The sequence below is a fragment of the Somniosus microcephalus genome, chromosome 1 (assembly GCF_052327205.1).
Source record: "Somniosus microcephalus isolate GS21.2 chromosome 1, FLI_Smic_1.0, whole genome shotgun sequence".
NCBI lineage: Eukaryota > Metazoa > Chordata > Chondrichthyes > Squaliformes > Somniosidae > Somniosus > Somniosus microcephalus.
In genome coordinates, this window is record NC_140987.1 from 113,621,385 (window position 1) to 113,640,116 (window position 18,732).

General features: G+C 45.4%; 1 protein-coding gene across 1 annotated transcript in view; it reads left to right on the top strand.

The window, feature by feature from the left end:
• The window catches only part of shc3 (SHC (Src homology 2 domain containing) transforming protein 3), a 376,522-nt gene that overhangs the window by 130,414 nt on the left and 227,376 nt on the right, over nt 1-18,732 (top strand). The window contains exons 2-3 of the mRNA XM_085984744.1: nt 11,940-12,010; nt 16,919-16,982. Of these exons, the coding sequence (XP_085840870.1) occupies nt 11,940-12,010; nt 16,919-16,982 (135 nt within the window). The remainder of the gene's footprint in view (nt 1-11,939; nt 12,011-16,918; nt 16,983-18,732) is intronic.

Genomic DNA, 18,732 nt, shown 5'->3' on the forward strand with positions numbered 1-18,732 from the left:
GCAAATTCAACAAACCTACCACGCTCTGAGTGAAGAAGTTTCTCCTCATCTCAGTTTTGAAAGAGCAGCCCCTTATTTTAAGATTATGCCCCCTAGTTCTAGTTTCACCCATCATTGGGAACGTCCTCACCGCATCCACCCGATCAAGCCCCTTCACAATCTTATATGTTTCAATAAGATCGCCTCTCATTCTTCTGAACTCCAATGAGTAGAGTCCCAATCTACTCAACCTCTCCTCATATGACCACCCCCTCATCCCCGGGATTAACCGAGAGCAAGTATGTCTTTTCTTAAGTATGGACACCAAAACTGTATGCAGCATTCCAGGTGCGGTCTCACCAATACCTTGTACAACTGCAGCAATACCTCCCTGTTTTTATATTCCATCCCCCTAGCAATAAAAGCCAACATTCCATTGGCCTTCTTGATCACTTGCTGCACCTGCATACTAACTTTTTGAGTTTCGTGCACCAGGACCCCCAGATCCCTTTGTACTACAGTACTTTCCAGTTTCTTGCCATTAAGATAATAACTTGCTCTATGATTTTTCCTGCCAAAGTGCATAACCTCACACTTTCCAGTATTGTATTCCATCTGCCAAATCTCTGCCCACTTACTTAGCCTGTCTATGTCCCTTTGCAGGTTTTTTATGTCCTCCTCACACTACTTTCCGTCCCATCTTTGTATCATCTGCAAACTTTGATATGTTACACTCGGTCCCCTCCTCCAAATCATTAATATAGATTGTAAAGAGTTGGGGACCCAGCACTGACCCCTGCGGAACACCACTAGTTACTGGTTGCCAATCTGAAAACGAAACATTTATCCCAACTCTCTGCTTTCTGTTAGAGAGCCAATCCTCCACCCACGCCAGAATATTACCCCCAATCCCGTGATTTTTTATCTTGAGCAATAATCTTTTGTGTGGCACCTTGTCAAATGCCTTTTGGAAGTCTAAATACACTACGTCCACTGGTTCCCCTTTATCCACCCTGTATGTTACTTCCTCAAAAAACTCAAGCAAATTTGTCAAACATGACTTCCCCTTCATGAAACCATGCTGAGTTTGTCCTATTAAATTATGTTTACCCAAATGTCCCGTTACTGTCTCCTTAATAATGGACTCTAACATTTTACCAACCACAGATGTTAGGCTAACAGGTCTATAGTTTCCAGCCTTCTGCCTACTACCCTTTTTAAATAAGGGTGTTACATTAGCAGTTTTCCAATCTGCCGGGACCTTTGCTGAGTCCAGTGAGTTTTGGAAAATTATTACCAATGCATCCACAATCCCTACCGCTACTTCCCTCAAGACCCTAGGATGCAAGCCATCAGGTCCAGGGGATTTATCCGCCTTGAGTCCCATTATTTTACCAAGTACCACTTCCTTAGTGATTTTAATCGTATTTAGTTCCTCCCCCCCTAGAGCCCCCTGTTTGTCCAGTGTTGGGATATTCTTAGTGTCCTCTACTGTAAAGACTGATACAAAATAATTGTTCAGTGTTTTTACCATCTCCATGTTTCCCACCATTAATTTCCCGGTCTCATCCTCTAAGGGACCAACATTTACTTTAGCCACCCTTTTTCTTTTTATATAACTATAGAAACTTTTACTGTCTGTTTTTATATTTTTTGCTAATTTACTTTCATAATCTATCTTCCCTCTCTTAATCAATTTTTAATTTATTTTTTGCTGTCTTTTAAAGACTTCCCAATCTTCCATCCTCCCACTAGATTTGGCTACCTTATATGCCCTTGTTTTTAGTCGGATACTATCCTTAATTACTTTACTTAGCCAAGGATGGCTATCTTTTCTTTTACACCCTTTTTTCCTCAGTGGAATATATATTTTTTGGAAGTTGTAAAATAACTCCTTAAATGTACACCACTGATCATGTACTGTCTTACCCTTTAATCTATTTTCCCAGTCCACTCTAATTAATTCCGCTCTCATACCTTCATAGTCTCCTTTATTCAAGCTCACCATGCTTGTTTGAGATCCAACCTTCTCACCCTCTAATTGAATATGGAACTCAACCATGTTATGGTCACTCATTCCAAGGGGATCCTTTACTAGGACATTTTGAATTAATCCTGTCTCATTACACAGGACCAAATCTAAGGTTGCTTGCCCCCTGGTCAGTTCAGTTACATACTGCTCAAGAAACCCATCCCTAATACACTCAATGAACTCATCCTCAAGGCTGCTCTGCCCAATTTGATTTGTCCAGTTAATATGATAATTAAAATCCCCCATAATTATAGCTGTTCCCTTATTACAAGCCTCAACTATTTCCTGATTAATACTCCGTCCAACAGAGTTGCAACTGTTCGGAGGCCTATAGACTACACCCACTAGTGTTTTTTTCCCCTTATTATTCCTTATCTCCACCCAAACTTTTTCACTATCCTGCTCCTTTGACCCAATATCATTTCTCTGTATTATAGTGATTCCTTCCTTTATTAACATAGCCACCCCACCTCCTCTCCCTTCCTGCCTGTCCTTCCTGATTGTTAAATAACCTGGTATGTTTAATTCCCAGGCATTGTCACCCTGCAGCCATGTTTCTGTAATGGCCACAAGATCATACCCATATGTCATTATTTGTGCCGTTAACTCATTCATTTTGTTCATGCCAGGGTGCGACAACCCATGTATGGCGTCAAAAACTTTTTGGCGCTAGGCGACCGGCACGATAGGGCAAGGATCTCCTACGGAGACGTCGCAGAGTAGCGTAGTGCCCGCGGCATGGAATTTGACATCGGCCGCTTGGAGGCTAGAGGGGTTGGTTCTGTAAGATTGTACTTCCGGGTCCGAGGCTTGATCCGCAGCCATGAGGGCATAGTCAATGCCGAGCTGGACTGCATGAACGGTCGCGCGGGTGAGGCAATCCGCCACCAGGTTGTCTTTACCGGACACATGCTGAATGTCAGTGGTGAATTCTGAGATAAACGCCAACTGACGTTGTTGCCGAGCTGACCACGGTTCGGCGGTCTTGGCCATAGAGAACGTTAGTGGCTTATGGTCCACAAAAGCCATGAACGGACGGCCCTCTAGCAAGAACCGGAAATGGCGGATGGCCAGAAAAAGGGCCAGCAACTCACGGTCGAACGTGCTGTACTACCGTTCGTTTTGCCGTAGTTGACGGCTAAAAAACGCCAGTGGTTGCCATGTCCCATTGACCCACTGTTCCTGCACTGCGCCGATGGTGTAGTCTGACGCGTCGGTAGTAAGGGCGATGGTGGCACCTGGCAACGGGTGCGCCAGCATGGTTGCGTTGGCTAAGGTGCCTTTTGTGTCGACGAACGCCTGGTCCATGTCGACCGTCCAGCTAAGCGGATCCTTGCCAGACTTGCCCTTGAGGGCCTCGTACAAGGGCTGCATGAGCAGAGCTGCATTAGGGACGAACCGGTGATAAAAATTTACCATCCCGAGGAACTCCTGCAGGGCCCTGACGGTCGGTGGGCACGGGAAAGAAGTAACTGCCTCCACCTTCGTTTGCAGGGGAATTGCGCCGTCCGATGTGATGCGATGGCCTAAGAAATCAATCTGCTGCAGGCCAAACTGGCACTTGGCCGGGTTGATGATCAAGCCGTGTTGACTGAGGCATCTAAAGAGGGTGCGTAAATGGCAGATGTGCTCCTCTTTATTAGGGCTGGCGATGAGGATGTCGTCGAGTTAGACGAATAGAAACTTGAGGTCCCAAAGCACGGAGTCCATCAAGCGCTGGAAAGCCTGTGCAGCGTTCTTCAATCCAAACGGCATCCACAGAAATTCAGACAGGCCGAATAGGGTGATCACTGCAGTTTTCGGGACGTCTTGCGGGTGCACGGGGACCTGGTGGTAGCCACGGACAAGGTCGACTTTTGAAAAAATGGTATTTCCCGCCAAATGGGCAGAGAAATCTTGAATATGAGGGATCGGGTACCGATCAGGAGTAGTGGCGTTGTTCAGGCGTTGGTAGTCGCCGCAAGGCCGCCATCCGCCGCCAGGTTTTGGAACAATGTGGAGAGGCGAAGACCAGGGACTATTCGACCGGTGAATAATCCCGAGCCGCTCCATCATGTCGAACTCCGCTTTCGCAGCCGCGAGCTTGCCAGGTTCGAGGCGCCGGGCCCGTGCATAGACCGGGGAGCCAGTAGTGGTGATGTGATGTTCGACACCATGTTTCATGGCCGTGGAAGAGAAAGTGGGTCTGGTGAGGTCTGGGAAATCTCCGAGGATGCGAGTGAAGTAATCCGGAGGTGGGAACGCACAGGAGACAATGCGCGACATGGCGTTACCGCGGTGGCACGGGATGGAGTGAAAAGTGGCCGCATTGATCAACCGGCGGTGCCTTACATCCACCAGGAGGCCGTTGGCGCACAAAAAATCCGCCCCGAGGATGGCTTGAGAGACTTTGGCCGTGATGAAATTCCAGTAAAACCGCTGGCCGCCGAAGCACACCTGGACCTGTCGTCTTCCGAAGGTCCGAATGGCCCCGCCATTAGCCGCCTCGAGGGAGAGGCCGTGCCCCCCGGCTTGTATATCAAGATTTGACGCGGGTAGGATGCTACACTGCACCCCGGTGTCGCAGAGGAAACGTCAACCAGATAGGGAGTCGGTGATGAAGAGGAGTTTTCCCGAATTACTGATTGCCATTGCAGCCGCGGGGCGCTCGTTATAACCGGTCCTCTTTCGACAGGGTTGCTGTTGATTTTTTTTTGAGCGAAAAGCTGCAGGGAGGGCGGCAGCATCTTGCTTTCGCGCCAAAACGGGCGTGGTAGGAGCACAACCCCGCAGGTTATGGGGCTGGAGCAGCGTCTGTGGGGGATGGGCGCCTCGTGGCAGCGCAGTACTGCTGTGTCACCATGAAAATCTTGTCCGCTTCGGCAGCCAGCTCTGCGCAGTCTGTGACTTCCGACCTGGCTAAGGCAGCCTGAATTTGCTCCGGTAGCTGGCTGAGGAATAGCTCCCTGAAGTGGAAGCATTCCGGTTCAAAGCCCAGGATCGTGAGCATTTGGCTCATGAGCTCGGACGGCTTGGAGTCCCCGAGGCCAGGCATAGCGAGCAACCGACGGGCGCGCTCCAACTTCGTGAGCCCGAAGACCTGTAACAACCGCGCCTTTATCGTTTCATACTTGCGATCTTCTGGTGGATTACCAAGCAGGCTGATGATCTGCGAGGCTGTGGCGCTGTCGAGGGTGGAGACCACGTAATAGTAACGGGTCTGATCCGCACCGATGTTCCTGATAGCGAACTGGGCTTCAGCCTGGATGAACCACACGGCTGGCTGTTGCTCCCAGAACTGTGGTAGCTTCAAAGCAAAGGCGTTCGTTTCCATGTTCAGTAACTTCTGCGAAAACCGTTCGCAAAAGTCAGGGTCACCAATGTAGGAATGTCTAGTTCCTATCAAAAGACTGAGGTCCACTCAGGCGATCAAATAAACGAGGTTTAATGAAAGCTAACAGAGTTTAATGGATAATTACAGGAGAACATCGAATATAGGTCGAGTCAGTTCGGAGGCTCCACAAGGACTGCTTGGGCGGTCCCGTGGTTGACGTCATGACGTCATCACGTTTTTCCCGCCGGTGGGGGATCATGTGATGAACGGCGTGACGTCATCGCGTTTACCCGCGCTATTAAAGTGATCACGCTCTGTACATGTAAAGAGTGAAAACAAAGATACAGACTCAGGCTGTAGCTAACATATTATTAAAGGGAATTATATACAATTGATCGGAGTCCCTTAGTGGCTCTGCCACACTGCAAGGTATCCAGATCTAAGTTCATGATACATGTAAGGTCACATAGCACTCATATATAAAGGACGTGCATATATGGATTGATCATAGTTCATATAAAGTCATACAAATCTTTCATACATTTATAATTTTTCATAAGCAGGTCACACAGCACTCCCAAGTGAATATAGACAGTTAGGTAGCACTATGAATAAACAGGGTTGGCTTGCTTCTTACCAGATGGCTGAGAGCTAAACATGGGATAGGCAGGTGCATTGTGACATCTAGTGTGCCATTATGGATTGTAAAACCAGCTGGACATGACGGCATCATAATATATCTTGGATCAGCAGAATTGCTACTCTGTTGTTCATTTTCGATCAAAAAAGACTTGGGGGTCATTTTAACCTAAATTGTCTGTCGAGCAACTGACAAGATCGATCGGCTGCCTGTTTTACACTCCGCCCGATTTTAATTTCCATTGAAAATTGGTCGAGGTGTAAAATGGTAGCTGATCCGATCTTGTCAGTTCACTGCTGGGCGGGTTGGGTTAAAATTACCACCTTGCATTTATCTAGTACGTTATTCCAAAATGCCATCTTTAGGGGTATGGTAGCATGGTAGTTATGTCACTGGACTAGTAATCCAGAAGCCTGGACTAATGATTCAGAGCTCCACCACGGCAATTGGGGAATTTAAATTCAGTTAATTAAATAAATCTGGAATAAAAAGCTATTATCAGTAATGGTGACCATGAAACTATGTCATAAAAACCCATTACTAATGTCCTTTAGGGAAAGATATCTGATGTCCTCACCTGGTCTAGCCTTTATGTGACTCCAGACCCACAGCAATGTGGTTGGCTCTTAACTATCCTTTGAAATGGCCTAGCAAGCCACTCAGTTGTATCAAACTGCTACAAAGAAGTTTACTTCCCTCCCTAACAGCACTGTGGGAGTACTTTCACTGCATGGACAGCAGCGGTTCAAGAAGGCGGCTCGCTACCACCTTCTCAAAGGCAATTAAGGATGGGCAATAAATGCTGGCCTTGCCAGCGATGCCCATATCTAGAGAATGCTTCTGCTGCCCTGCAGTACTCGGCAGAGTGGGTTTCGAGATTCGTGGTGGTCTCCTGCATGCTTTACAACCTCGCCATCATGAGGGCACAGCCCTTGCCACCAGCTATACAGTGACCTGCTCAGGAAGAAGAGGAAGAGGAAGGGAGGAGGCAACCCAGACAGCTCCTTTCTGGCCAGGCTGTCCGTGACCAACTCATCTGGCTGCGATAACGTTAAACACAACCCCAATTCTCCATTCACCAACTGTCCCACACCTTACCTGCCCTCTGTCACTGACCATCACAGCATCCACTTGCCACAATGCAAAAATAAAAGCCACCATAAAATAAACATTTCAAACCAAATTTATAAATCAATGCACGCCATATTGCATACAAACACTAACTAATCACCCTTGTGCATTCCTTTAGTGCCTGTCTTCTGTCTGCCTTTGCCTATCCTACTGCTCCTACACAGTGCTACCCCAGTGGCTGCAGCATGGCTGGTCGAAGGCTGTTGACTTTCAGTGGGGGAAGACTGCAGGTCTAACAGCTATTTCTTACAAGGTGGCCTTGAAGGACGACCTCGACCTCGAGCAGTTCTGGGCCCAGAAGGCCCGGCTTTGTAATGCACCATCTCGGCATAGGCGGTGGCGGCAGACTGGGCTGGCTGACGGGCAACAGCAAGGGCACTGGCGGAGTGGCAGTGGTGGGAGGACGAACACCATATCCTGACAGAAGACAGCAGGTCTATACTCCATGGAGCCACTGCCACTCTCCCGGGGCGGTGCCTCAGCAATCCGAGTAATCTGTTGGAGGACAGATTGCTGGACTGCTGTGACACCCTGCAAGCCCATTTGAACACTGGTAAACACAGCCATGATGGCAGCAGTCTGAGCTTGTGTGGCAGCAGTCTGAGCTTGTGTGACAGCAAGCTGAGCTTGTGTGGCAGCAGTCTGAGCTTGTGTGGCAGCAAGCTGAGCTTGCATGACCGAAGTCTGAGCTTCCATTGCAGCACAAGCAGAAGCCACCCAAGGTCTGGGTGCTGCAGTTGGGTGGCTTCTGCTTGTGCTGCAATGGAAGCTGAGACATCGGCCATCAGACGCTGCAACCTGGTTCGGTCCACAAGTGCGCTAATAGAGTTGGCCATCACTTCCATGCTGGAAATGATGGGTTCCAAGCTCTGAGCAGAACCGTGTGCCAAGTTGGTGCCAGACTCCTCCATGCTCCTTTAAATTGCACACAGGCTTTCTGGCAGGCCTGCCAATGCACCAAGAATTTTATTGTGCGTACACATTAGCCTCCTTCTGTAGGCCGCCTCATCAAAGTCCTCATCTGAGTCCTCTGCAGCAGAACTCGTGTGTGACTTCGCCCTCTGGGGAGCTGGCACCTGTGTTACCCTTTCCGCCTGACCTGGCTGCAGGCCACTCATGCCTGGTGTCTCACCAGGTTGCATTTCTGGGGTATCTGAAGAAAGAAAGGCACAAGGGTAAGGTTGTGGTGAGGGGAGGGGGGAAAGCAAGAGGTGCGTGCTTACACCATCTTCAGCTTGTAAATCAGAAGAGATTGTGGAATGGGGGGGAAGTGGAATGTGAGAAGGACGGTTAGGTATGAGGATACCGTCATTTTCGATTGTTTCAGCATCGCCACTGGCCATGGGCTCAGCGATGACCACTCCAATTATGTCTAGCACCATCTCCTCCATGGGGGTTAGGTCTTGCATGACCGAAGTCTGAGCTTCCATTGCAGCACCTGCTGCTTCCGTTTATGCGCCACCTTGTCCTGCAATAGAGAGTGAAGTGTGTCAATGAGTGTGGTGCAATGTGTTTGGGCAATGTGCCTGTCATGGTTGAATAGTGTGTGCAAGTTGTGAGATGTGGGTGTGAAGCTTGCAGCTGTGCTAAGTGTGTGAAGGTGAGGTGAAGCTATGAATGTTAGGCATGAGTCCTGTTTGATAGATGAGTGATGGGGGTGTGGTGCATTGAGCAGTGTGTGAGGCTAGTGGTGCAGATGGTGGGATATGACATTGGAAGATACATTCACTGACCTTCACCCCTTCACCACTCGTGTTAAGGTCATTGAACTTTTTGCAACACTTTTTGCATCCAGGTCAGCAGGGCTTGACTTCTTGCATTGAACGTCATGGTTACCTGCTCTCAATGCCTTTGCGGTGTTTGTCTGGAGGGCCTCCAGGCCCCCTGTGGATAGAGGACCTCTCTTCTCCTGTCCACATCCTCCACCCAGGCCTCCAGTGCATAATCTGCGAACCTTGGAGTGCGCTCTCTCCTCTGTTTCACCATAATTCAGTGTTCTTCCAGGTCGGACTCTCTTCCCCAACCACTTCCAGTGCCTGCTCCAGCTATAATGCACCTTCCCTTTAGGAGGTGCAGGCTGGCTTTAGGTTGTGCAGGCTAGCTTTAATTGGTGCTAGCCTGTCACAAAATTGGTCCCCTGCTCAGGCGTGTAGCCACTCAACAGCGCATTTAGCACTGGGCTGCACGCTAAAATCATTTAAATTAGCAGGCAGCACAAAGTTTACATGCTGCCTGCATTGGACTCAACAGGCATGGGCTAATCGTGATACCCGCGCCTGTTTTTGGGTGCTATCAAATTTAGCCCCCAAGGTTTTTGGTAGAATTCCAGAGTTGTGCCATTGATCTTTATGTAGAAATGCCTTTTCACAGTTTCTATCCTACTTACTTGCAATTACTGGACCCTATGAAGGATAAGCAAAATGCAAATAATAGACTTAAACCACAGCAATTACGTACACTGGGTCTGTAACAACACAGGTACATCTCTGAATTAAGCCTAGCAATGCACCTATAGTAAGTTTTAAATCTATCTAAAATGAATGAGAGATAGTCCTGTGCTGAATCCTGCGAAGACTAAGATGTATGTCCTTCCAACCAATGTCTGTTTTTCTTACAAGGAAATAGTATAAGGCTAAATTGAATAAACTTGCACTCCCAGTCCAGCTTAGCTGTATACTGTATCAGGAATTTTGTTGCAGTGGTCAGCAGGTCCTGTATGATTTTCAATCCATCAATTTTAATTCGTAAAAGCATCCCATTTAGCTCAACCTTTCATGTCAGATCTGCTGGCACACACTGCCAAGACAAACCATTAACAATATCCTAAATAGCGTCTGATTTGGATTTCTCTGAATACAAGCTGAGCATTAGTAAGTCAACTACTGACCTGTACTTTTGACACTTCTGTCTCCAATAAATGTTGATGCTAGTGGCCACATTCTCTCTCTTTCAAGCTATTTTTCTCTCAACAATGGGTAACATTTCCTCTGTTTGTTATGTGTAGTGATATTGTAAATGCATTGGTGAAAATTTCCTCTATTCACTATCTGTCATGAAATTGTACACACGTTTGAAACATGTTTAGTAGTTCAGTATCGATATTTACCCTTTCATTCAAGTTTGAAGCATTCTGTCCATCTTTTTAAATATTTTACTGCTGACAAAATCTGGTTTATAGACATGTAGCACATGTGATTATTGTATTATAGAAATCTCACTAAAGAGCTTAGCCTCAAAAAATCAGAATGGCCCTGCTGAATTTCACATTATCGAAGAGAGGGGCCTCGACGAGTTTGCTTTCAGTGGTTTGGGGGCACATCAGTGGTTCCCCCCACCCCCAGCTGAAGACCCTGCTAGATGCAGGGGCGGGGAGTGGCGGGGTGGGGGGGGGTTCCAAGTCAGGCCCCCCCCCTTAGAAAAGGAATCTGGGTACCCCCAGGGCCCCTTTACAAAGGTGTACAACTTCAAACCACCATAAAATAATTTTTAGCCCGTTATTTTTGGGGGTTCAGGTCCCCACCCGGGCTTGGTCCTCCTGGTGCGCCCCATTTCCTCTGCGATCAGGCAAGTACACCTGCTGAGACCTTCCTGGAAACGTTAGCGCAAGGCTGGGATGTAGAATATCTGGGTTCCAGTTGAGGGCCAATGATATTCATCAGGATTAAACACTTATTTCTAGCATGTATTTGTCTATATGGATGGTGCCAAAGTTAGGAGAGCTGTCCCACAGATTAGTCAAGCAAGGGCCTGACATAGTTATACTGACAGAATTATATCTATCAGCCAATGTTCCAGACTTGTCCATCACCATCCACCCATTGACAGGACAGACCCACCAGAGGTGGGGGAACATTGGTACACTGTCGGGTGAGAGTGCCCTGGGAGTCCTCAACATTGACTCCAGACCCCATGTCTTCAGGTCAAACATGGGTAAGGAAACCTCCTGCTGATTATCATGTACTGCCCTCCCTCAGCTGATGAATCAGTACTCCTCCATGTTGAACACCACTTGGAGGAAGCACTGAGTGTAGCAAGGGTACAGAATATACTCTCGGTGGGGGACTTCAATGTCTATCACCAAGAGTGGCTCGATAGTACCACCACTGACCGAGCTGGATGAGTCCTGAACAACATGTCTGCCAGACTGATGCAGGTGGTGAGAAAACCAACACAAAGGAATAACCTACTTGACCTTGTCCTCACCAATCTACCTGTCGCAGGCTCCCTTTCCCACCACACTAGAATACATTTTACTCTTGGGCCTTTTATTATGTGGCATTCATTTAAGCTGCCAATAGATAATTGGTAGTCAACCACTGAACACTTGTTTGAGCCACACCTAACACAAGGGGCTATTTACAACAACAACAACTTGCATTTAGGCATTGCAATGGCAGGGATGGTGCTGTATTCACTTTGTAATACAGGACCACTAGTTCAACTTGGTCTTTAAAGATTTTGAATGCCAATGATGTGAAAGCATGTGTCATGGTTTACAGTGTTTGGAACAATACATTTAATAAATCCTTAAAAGCTACCTCTTTGACCAAGCTTTTGGTCTCCTGTCCTAATATGTGGCTCGGTGTCAAATTTTGTCTGATAACACGCCTGTGAAGCACCTTGGAACGTTTTACTACATTAAAGGCACTATATAAATGCTAGTTGTTATTAATATGCTTTCAAATATTGGAAGAAATTAATTATTTAAAAGAAAACAATTTAACATTTGAATGACTTATGGAAAGAAGTTATTAATATTCCAGACTAAGCTAGAGTTTATGGAAAATGGTCAAAAATATTATTGAAAACCATGACATTGAGGCATTATTTAATTTTTTTTACAGTATCTGGGCTGTATAGAAGTGTTACGATCAATGCGGTCCCTTGATTTTAACACAAGGACACAGATTACAAGGTAAGATGCCATTTTCAAATTTATTATACTCAGTTATTTCAAGTGTAATTTTTAAAATCTTGATCCTGGTCATATTAATATTAACTTTATGTGATTCTTGTACAACTAAGCAAAGTCATGTTGGAACCTAGGTGGACTGTGTAAATACCAAGTGAAAGCTTCCTCGATGTGTCAAGCTGTAGGTCAATCTTTTAGACATCTCAATGACCTTGCACATTACTTCCACAGAGAACCTCTGATGTATTTACAATACGCTGCTTAAAATGAAACATGATCAAGTGCTTTAAAAAGAGGTTGCTCACTCACAATAATTTAGTGTTTAGACTGTGGTCTTGCCACTGACAAAATAAAATTTATGGGAGAGGGTGGCTTCTTGTCAGTTGGAGAGAGGAAAGCTAAGCTGCATCACAGGAAACCCGAGATTGATTTTTTTTTGGTTGCCCACTGAAAATGCGAAAGAATAATATTTGTCTGAAATACTTGACAGTATTTGGATAAAGTAAATATTTGTCACAAACATTAAAAAAATAAATAAGGAAATGAAGGAATAAATCTTATTTCAGATTTTTTTTCTATAGGTGATTTCTACGAGCTTTCTGACTATCCCAAAACTGAGTCAAATCCCCCCCAAAAATGGACAAATTAGTAGCCACCTTTTAAACTAGTAGTGAGTGGTGGGAAGTGGGTTCACAACCCAGATCCTGCACTCACGATTTCCCTTAGAAACATAGAAACGTAGAAAAATAGGAGCAGGAGTAGGCCATTTGGCCCTTCGAGCCTGCTCTGCCATTCAATATGATCATAGCTGATCCTTTCCCGCTCTCTCCCCATAACCCTTGATGCCTTTTGTGTCTAGAAACCTATCTATCTACTTCTTAAATATATTCAGTGACTTGGCCTCCATAGCCTTCTGTGGTAGAGAATTCCATAGGTTCACCACCCTCTGAGTGAAGAGATTTCTCCTCATCTCAGTCCTAAATGTCCTACCCCGTATCCTGAGATTGTGACCACTTGTTCTAGACCCCCCAGCCAGGGGAAACATCCTCCCTGCATCCAGTCTGTCTAGCCCTGACAGAATTTTATATGTTTCAATGAGATCCCCTCTCATTCTTCTAAACTTTAGTGAATACAGGCCTAGTTGACCCAATCTCTCCTCATATGACAGTCCTGCCATCCCAGGAATCAGTCTGGTTAACCTTCGCTGCACTCCCTCTATGGCAAGTATATCCTTTCTTAGGTAAGGAGACCAAAACTGCATACAGTACTCCAGGTGTGGTCTCACCAAGGCCCTGTATAACTGTAGTAAGACATCCTTGCTCTTGTACTCAAATCCTCTTGCAATGAAGACCAACATACCATTTGCCTTGCTGCACTTGCATGTTTGCTTTCAGTGACTGGTGTACAAGGACACCCAGGTCCCTTTGTACATCAGCATTTCCAAATCTATCACCATTTAAATAATACTCTGCCTTTTTGTTTTCCTACCGAAGTGAATAACTTCACATTTATCCACGTTATACTGCATCTGCCATGTATTTGCCCACTCACTCTACTTGTCTAAATCGCCTTGAAGCCTCTTTGCATCCTCCTCACAACTCACAATCCCACCTAGTTTCGTGTCGTCAGCAAACTTGGAGATATTACATTTGGTTCCCTCATTCAAATCATTGATATATATTGTGAAAGCTGGGGCCCAAGTACTGATCCCTTATGACAAGTTCCTCAGCTTCATTATGCAATTTCAGGAGGTAGAAGATAGGAAGGAGTGGGCATGGGAATTGAAAGGATTAGCCATGCCTTTGCCTGATTTCTTGCTTCCTCCCTGTGTGATCAATTCAACAGTGGTGTTGATAGAGGCCTGGATAGAAGTTTTACTCCAATCTTCTGAGCCAGGTGTTAGGTGAGGAGACCTAAACAGGGAATGAAAGCTCAATGAGTTACTGATCGATGGAGACTTAGAAAAGTGGCAAAAAAAAAGAAAAAAAAAACCCTTCTGTAAAACACTTGAGTTAACAGTGTTGGTATAGCTACAACTCCAAACACAGACATCGTGGAAACAATAGTTCTTAATAAGTACAGGTTGCACACTTGTAAAGGGGCATTAAGACCCTGATATTACCTCCGAGGCATGTTCCGTGTGGAGGGGATGAAGTTAGAAATGGGAAACCTGGAAGTACGGGTTTCCCGAGCGTCCTGCAGTAACTGCAGGATGTCTTTTAATTCTTTTCTGTAGGTCTCCCACCTACAGCCAGCCTGATTGATAGGCTGGCTGCCTGTCTGGCGGGAAAGTCTGCAGCACAAGGCCGCAGCTGACCTGAGAGCAGGTAGGGTGGGAGAGATCGTGGTCGGAGCGGCGGGGGGGAGGTGGTGACCGGGTTGGGGGATGGTGGGGGGGTGGGGGAAGCAGACAGATCGCGGGGGTGGCGGCTTTACTGGGTAGCTTGTTGGGCCTGGAGAAAACACTCCTGCTCCTCCTGGCCCACAAGCAGTGCTGTAAAGGCACTTACCTCATGGATCCAGCCCTTCTCGCCTCCTTTCACCTGCTGTGTCTCCCGAGGCCAGGGAAACCTGGCTGACTGTGGATAAAATAGAATCACTGTTAAAATGAAGGCACGCAGCCTCTTTAAAATATTTAAATGACCAACCCACTTCCTACAAGCGGATTGGTCGCCCACCCTTCGTCCCGCCTCCATTAAAACCGGAAGTGGGTGGGTCTGAGGCGGGTTGGTTTCCTGATTCAGAACTTTAGCTTTTTGACCTCCCACCCAAACCAAACCCACCCATTTTGGGGGGTTAAAAGCATCCCCTAAATTTCTCTAAGCACGCTCACTATCAGTTTTTACAAACACAAGTAAATCAAACTCAAAATAGTCTAAACAGGCCAAAATCTGTGCATTTTGTAAATTAATACAAAATGGCTTATTGATAGAATGTGACAGCATAGTATTTGGCGCATCAAGTTTGAACAGGTGTTTTTCTCCACATAACCCACCTAGCCTAATTCCACTTTCCTGTTCTCTCCCCATACCTTTGAACATTTATCTTTTTCAAGCAACTAATTCCCTTTTAAAAGAACTTATGACTGTTTCAGTAGCAGTTTGTGGCAGTGAATTCCCAATTCTAACCATTCTTTAACCATCCTCTATAGAAAGATTTTTATAATGTGCCCTTTAGTTCTTTTTGTGATTAAATTAAACTTGTGCTCTCTCATTACCGTCTCCCAGATGGTAATTGAAACAATCCATCACTATTTACTCTATCATAACCCTTCATAATCTTCAATATGTCTACTAGGTCATCCCTCAACTTTCTCAACTCCAATGAAAAAAGCCCTAATTTGCTGTTCATAAGTGTAATCATTCATTCCTGATAATATTCTAGCATATCCAAGCTGAACCTTTCCTATTGCTATTATGTCCTTTCTATAATGGGGTACCCAAAGCAGTATGCAACATACCAACTGCAGCCTAACTTAAGTCTTGTACAAGTTAAACATTACTTACATTTGTACTCTCTAGATATAAGACCAAGAATTCAGTTTGCCTATGTTTAGGCCTTATTTGCATTACCACCTTTAATGACCTGTGTATCTGCAACCAAGATCCCATTTCTTCTCTGCTCCATTTCAGATCTTACTATTTAAGGAATATTTCCTTCCCCTGTTCCTACTTCCAAAATGTATGACTTTACATTTTCCACCTTGAACTACATTTGCCACCTATCTATCCATCCTACTAGCTTATCCTTGTCCTTCTGAAGTCTTTCACAGTCCTCATGCCATATTTCCCCCAATTTGGTGTCATCAGCAAATTTCAATATTGTTCTGTCAATTTTTAATTCCAGATTATTTATGTATATAGTAAATAAAATCACCTATCCCTGTCGACTCATCACACCTTACCTGTCATCTACGTCATTCAAGTCACTTTAGGTTCAGAATTCAGCATAATTCCATATTGCATGGTACATTGGCTTGGACCGTATGGGGCCTATGATCGTGTATGCGGCTGTAACTGCCCCGCAAGTTCCGGGTTTCCGTGTGTGATGCGCATGCGCGAGAACCCGGAATTTGCAACCTGTCAAGTTTCAGCTTGACCGGTCAACTGCATGCACAGGAAATGAAGATTCGCTGGCGCAGGTTTGGGCTATTTGCCCAACTACTGCCCAGCGAATGCCCATGAAACTCTTACGCCTAGTAAAAGCAAGCGTAGGGCCTTCTTTTACCCCTTATCCTTAGACTGTGACCCCTGGTTCTGGACTCCCCCGCCATTGGGAACATCCTTCCTGCATCTAGTCTGTCTAGTCCTGTTAGAATTTTATAAGATTCAATGAGATCCCCTCTCATTCTTCTAAACTCTTGCGAATATAAGTCTAATCAACCCAATCTCTCCTCATACGTCATTCCTGCCATCCCAGGTATCATTATACAGGAATGCAATTAATAACAGGGTCAGAAATCCATTCAGTGTTTTTTTATGTGCAGATTTTTGACAAGCTGCTAGCAGGCTTGTGAAATCTGTGCATGTAATCAGATTCTGAATCTTATTTTGTTTCATTCCCGAAGACTGAACTTCGAGACAAAAGGCATTTGGGCTGCCAATGAAGCTGTACAATTATGATGTCCATTTTCTAGAAATGTGGAGATTCTTAGAAACCCGCCCCCCCCACAAAAGGCAAGATAAAAACAGGAAGCCTGTGTAATTCCATTGTCCTAATTATATTCATAGGCACAGTATCTTCCACTGTTGCATGGTTTTTGGTATAGTTCTGTGATATAATGAAATACCAATGTAATATTCTCATAAAGTACCATGGTTAATATATTTATGTTGCCTGTGGCACAGTGTTAGTATGTGGGTTTATTTTGTCCAGAGAAACTTTCCTTATGATAATACCTTTCCTTTTCAGAGAAGCTATCAGTAGAGTGTGTGAAGCTGTACCAGGCACTAAAGGGGCTTTTCGAAAGAGAAAGGTATCCTAACAATTCTTTCTTTTTATATTTGCATTGCTCACAATATAAGCTGATTTTGCAGTCTTCTGGACTTGTGATAATGTCCAATAATCAGTCTCAGCGAGGTTAATTCCACGATCCTGCGCTCCTAACAGGGAAGTTGCACTCATAGATAACGTAGGTCAAAGATAGGGCTACAAAACTGTAGTCCTCATTCTCGGATGAGGAGCACGGGGTCATGGAATTAGCTCTATAATAATTTTTGATTATTGCATAAATTATTGAAGTTGGAAATCTGTGTTTACCCTTTTAACAAAACACTTTGAAAGGACACATTAAGAATCTTTTTACTTTGTTTCAGTTAATGGTGCACTGCTTGTTTCTAATGAGTCTTCCCCCCTCCTCCTCCCACATGCATCACAGCAGCTATTGAATAACAAAGTAGATATGATTTACAATTCCCTTCACTCTTTTGCTGGAATGATTTTGGTGCTCTGTAAGAAGGAGCTTCATTAAATAAAGCATCAATCAGTCTGAAGCAACACTTGTCATATTTTGATACACCCCCTCCACCGTACTGTGGCTGCAGTGAGTACTAGCTACAGGATGCATTGTAGCAACTCGCCAATGCTTCTTATGCAGCACCTTCTAAACCCATGGCCTCCAACTAGAAGAACAAGGGTAGCAAGCGCATCGGAACACCATCACCTCCAAATTAAGAACATAAGAACATAAGAAATAGGAGCAGGAGTAGGCCAATCGGCCCCTCGAGCCTGCTCCGCCATTCAATAAGATCATGGCTGATCTGATCCTAACCGCCAATCCACTATCACAGAACCATCTCCTGAATCTAACAGAATTAGACACACGAAATAGGAGCAGGATCAGGCTACAAGGCCCCTGGGCCCGCTCCGCTACCCACAGGGCCATGACCGATCCGAACCTAGACTCATGTCCAAATTCCTGCCCGCTCCCCGTAACCCTTAATTCCCTTTACTTCTAGGAAACTGTCTATTTCTGTTTTAAATTTATGTAATGATGTAGCTTCTACAGCTTTTTGGGGCAGCATATTCCATGGACCTACCACCCTCTGAGTGAAGTAGTTCCTCCTCATCTCAGTTTTGAAAGAGCAGCCCCTTATTCTAAGACTATGCCCCCTAGTTCTAGTTTCACCCATCATCGGGAACATCCTCCCCGCATCCACCCGATCCAACCCCTTCACAATCTTATATGTTTCAATAAGATCGCCTCTCATTCTTCTGAACTCCAATGAGTAGAGTCCCAGTTTACTCGACCTCTCCTCATATGTCCATCCCCTCATCCCCGGGATTAACCGAGTGAACCTTCTTTGTACTGACTCGAGAGCAAGTATGTCTTTTCTTAAGTATGGACACCAAAACTGTACGCAGTATTCCAGGTGCGGTCTCACCAATACCTTGTACAACTGAAGCAATACCTCCCTATTTTTATATTCTATCCCCCTAGCAATGAAAGCCAACATTCCATTGGCCTTCTTAATCACTTGCTGCACCTGCATACTAACCTTTTGAGTTTCGTGCACCAGGACCCCCAGATCCCTTTGTACTTCAGTACTTTCCAGTTTCTTGCCATTAAGATAATAACTTGCTCTACGATTTTTCCTGCCAAAGTGCATAACCTCACACTTTCCAGTATTGTATTCCATCTGCCAAATCTCTGCCCACTTACTTAGCCTGTCTATGTCCCCTTGCAGGTTTTTTATGTCCTCCTCACTCACTACTTTCCCTCCCAT